This window comes from Oryzias melastigma, linkage group LG21 (assembly GCF_002922805.2).
Source record: "Oryzias melastigma strain HK-1 linkage group LG21, ASM292280v2, whole genome shotgun sequence".
In the NCBI taxonomy this organism is placed as follows: Eukaryota; Metazoa; Chordata; class Actinopteri; order Beloniformes; family Adrianichthyidae; genus Oryzias; species Oryzias melastigma.
In genome coordinates, this window is record NC_050532.1 from 8,489,469 (window position 1) to 8,492,631 (window position 3,163).

A 3,163-nucleotide genomic window follows, 5' to 3' on the forward strand; every position below is an offset into this window, starting at 1 on the left:
AAAAAAAAAAAAAAGACAAAAATTGACCCTGTTCTCCAGGGTTAAACACTATTATGGATGAATTATCAATATAATTTTTCAGTATTTTATTCCTCTTTAGAGATACAAAATAAAATTTGCTTGTTCTAAAAAAGTTATATATTCAAATCCTACAAATGTGTAATTATCTGTCTATTCAAGTGTACTTCATGCATTTGTACAGTAAAAAACATAAATGTAATTTGATGGTAAATTGTTGGTATAGCTGTAATTTTTAAATATGGTATGATGTTGTAATGTTGGTTCCTTTATCTCCATAGCTTGATTTATACATAGTTAGAAATAATATCTCTGAAATAAGAGATAAACAACAAAAACAACGGTCACTGAACTCTGATCTAGCTTCCCATCAAATCTGAACTCTTATTTCTGAACTGAGAGAATTTTTGATTTTGCCCCAAAATAGCATAATTATAATTAAAAGACAACTGGTAACACTTTGAAAATACATAAAAAAATAATTGGAGTGGGATTTCAGCTAAAACATATTCTGAATACAACAAACCATTTCTTGTGCTTTACTTTTTATTCTTTTAACACATATAGACACTTTTTTGTACAATCATCTTTTGCTCGTCGTTTTTTCAGCTGGAATTACAAATGCCAAAAAAAGGAAAACAGCAAAAGTCACACATACAGCTTATAAATGGACAGCCACAGGCACGGATAGCATCAGGAAACTGCTTTGGTTTGCTGCTGTTCACAAGCATTTTTTTTTTTTTTTTTATCTGTCACCAGTCGCTCAAAGCTGCCGCCCAAAGCGTTTTCCGCTGATCCTCCCCCTCTGAGATGGGATCAAATACAAGTGTTAGCTTGATATTCTTAAGGCCACATTTCATACGTACGTCAAACCAACATCAAAAACTCAACTGAATAAGGTGGTTTTTGCAAAATGATTCCACATCTTGTTTCACATATTAAAATATTTTCAACTATTTTTTTTAGCATCTAACTCAGCTGAAACATCAAAAAACAGCTGCTACACAATGTAACCTCAGGTCAAAATGATGAAAGTGTGTCAAGAATCGATTGATAATATCCTTTAACAGGTAAGGTGAAAAAAATAAGATCTAAAGAGTTTGTGTCTCCAAAGACACAATAAATAAATCAGTTTTCTGTGCTGGTATGTTGTGTAAAGCAGGTGTAACTACTGTCAATAGTGCACATGTGTATGTCGAACCTGAGAGCAACAACCCAGAAGATCAAGCTGAGACTTCAGACAGCTTTTCTAAACTTCCAGTTCTCTGCTGATGAGTTGGTGTACTTTAAAAGTTTTATGGTTACACGGGATTATTTTATTTTTTGTTTGTTTTTAGGCAGGAAGTTTGTAGTTTTACATGGATCAGTTCCTGTTTACATTGATATTAGAACCCTACAACCATCACTTTAAACTAAATTGAAGATTGCATTAAAAAGTTGAGGAAATCCTCTTATATTAAGGACATTCCAGAATTTGAGGACATTTTATGTTCCACCCTTCATGTTTCAAATAAACCATAACACCACCTAAGTAAATTGAGACCAAATCTGCAAAAATTAAGAGAAAAAAGCTCTTGAAAATAGTTTTAAAAATACCAAATAATTTTGGAGTACCCCCTAAAATGTCATTTCTCACTAATCCACTTGTCCATGTTTTTAACTCCCTAATTCCCTTTCGGAGTCACGGGGTCGCCAAAGCCTGTCCTGGGTACTTTTGGTGCATCCTGGACAGATTTTCAGGCAAACATCTCTAATGTCCAAATTTAATCTTAAACAATTAAAATGAATTTTACAATTATTTTTTTTACTATTATATGTTTCATTGGTGTCTCTTTTAACTGTGTTTCAAATGAGAAGTATTATCAATGCAACCCTGTTACCATAAACTGTTTAGCCCTGTAGAAGCAGAATCTGGCAGAGAACACAAGATATATAAAGTAATAAAAAAATGCCAATTATTGATGAAAATGTATCAGAAAACCAGAAAAGTGAAAGCTTATTCTTCGTGAATGTTGAAGCCAAAATGTCCTTCAATTCTGGAATGACCAGTTTATTATCAAATAACTGGTAAATGTATTTGTCTTTGCTGTTAATTCAGCTTCTGCCTCCATTCTCAGGTTTTTTTGTATTTAGAATGAGCCACTAATAACAATTACAAAGCACCTATCAAAGCTTGAAAACCTCACAGTAACACACACAAAATGACAGTTATAGTACAGCGACAGAGCCAAAGAGAGCCGCCCACTACTGTGCTAAAGATCCTGATTTTACAATGCAACGACCTTCAGAGGCTTCAGAGGGAGGGATGGGTGCACGCTCAGCACAGGTGTCACACGAAGACGCTGAACAGAGGGAACTCTGACTGGTCCGGCTGCAGGAGGTCGACCAGAAAGCAAACCGTTCCTGACAGGCCTTCAAACAGACTGTAGATGCTGGTGAGGGAACGTGAGCCCGCCTTGAACTCCTCGGTGAAAATGAACTCTGCAAACCTGTGTGGACACAACCAGAAATACAGAAACTTGAATGGATGCGATGTGATTTCAATCCAGCAGCTATGGATCTGAATTGGAGGATTGTTTTTTAAACTTAGTTTTTCACAAAACAGATAGTTTGAAGTATTATTTTTACTCCAGAAAATTACCTGAATAAAATAAATTGTGTTTTGTGAGATTATAAAGTAAAACAAGTATGTTTTGTTCTGGGAATTACTGGTGACTCGTTCAGGGTGAACCACACCTTTGCCCAACAGGAGCAAGGATAGGCTCCAGCAACCATGTGACCCTAAAGTTGCATTCACACCTATAAAAAGTCTATGTAAACCAGCTCAAGGATGGATGGATGGATGGATGCATGGATGGATGGATGGATGGATGGATGGATGGATGGATGCATGGATGGATGGATGGATGGATGGATGGATGGATGGATAGGTACATGGATGGATGGATGGATGCATGGATGGATGGATGGATAGGTACATGGATGGATGGATGCATTGAAGAACGGATGGGTGGGTGGATGGGTGGATGGATGGATGGATGGATGGCTGGATGGACAGACAGACAGACAGACGGATGGATGGATGTATGGATGGATGGATGGACAGTCAGACAGACGGATGGATGGATGTATGGATGGATGGATG

The 3,163-nt window shown here is 36.7% G+C and overlaps 1 protein-coding gene across 1 annotated transcript in view; it reads right to left on the bottom strand.

The window, feature by feature from the left end:
- Positions 1–550: 550 nt before the first annotated feature.
- The window catches only part of LOC112155405 (lanC-like protein 3), an 8,842-nt gene continuing 6,229 nt past the window's right edge, over positions 551–3,163 (bottom strand). The window contains exon 5 of the mRNA XM_024287003.2: positions 551–2,507. Within this exon, the coding sequence (XP_024142771.1) occupies positions 2,348–2,507 (160 nt within the window). The 3' untranslated portion in view covers positions 551–2,347. The remainder of the gene's footprint in view (positions 2,508–3,163) is intronic.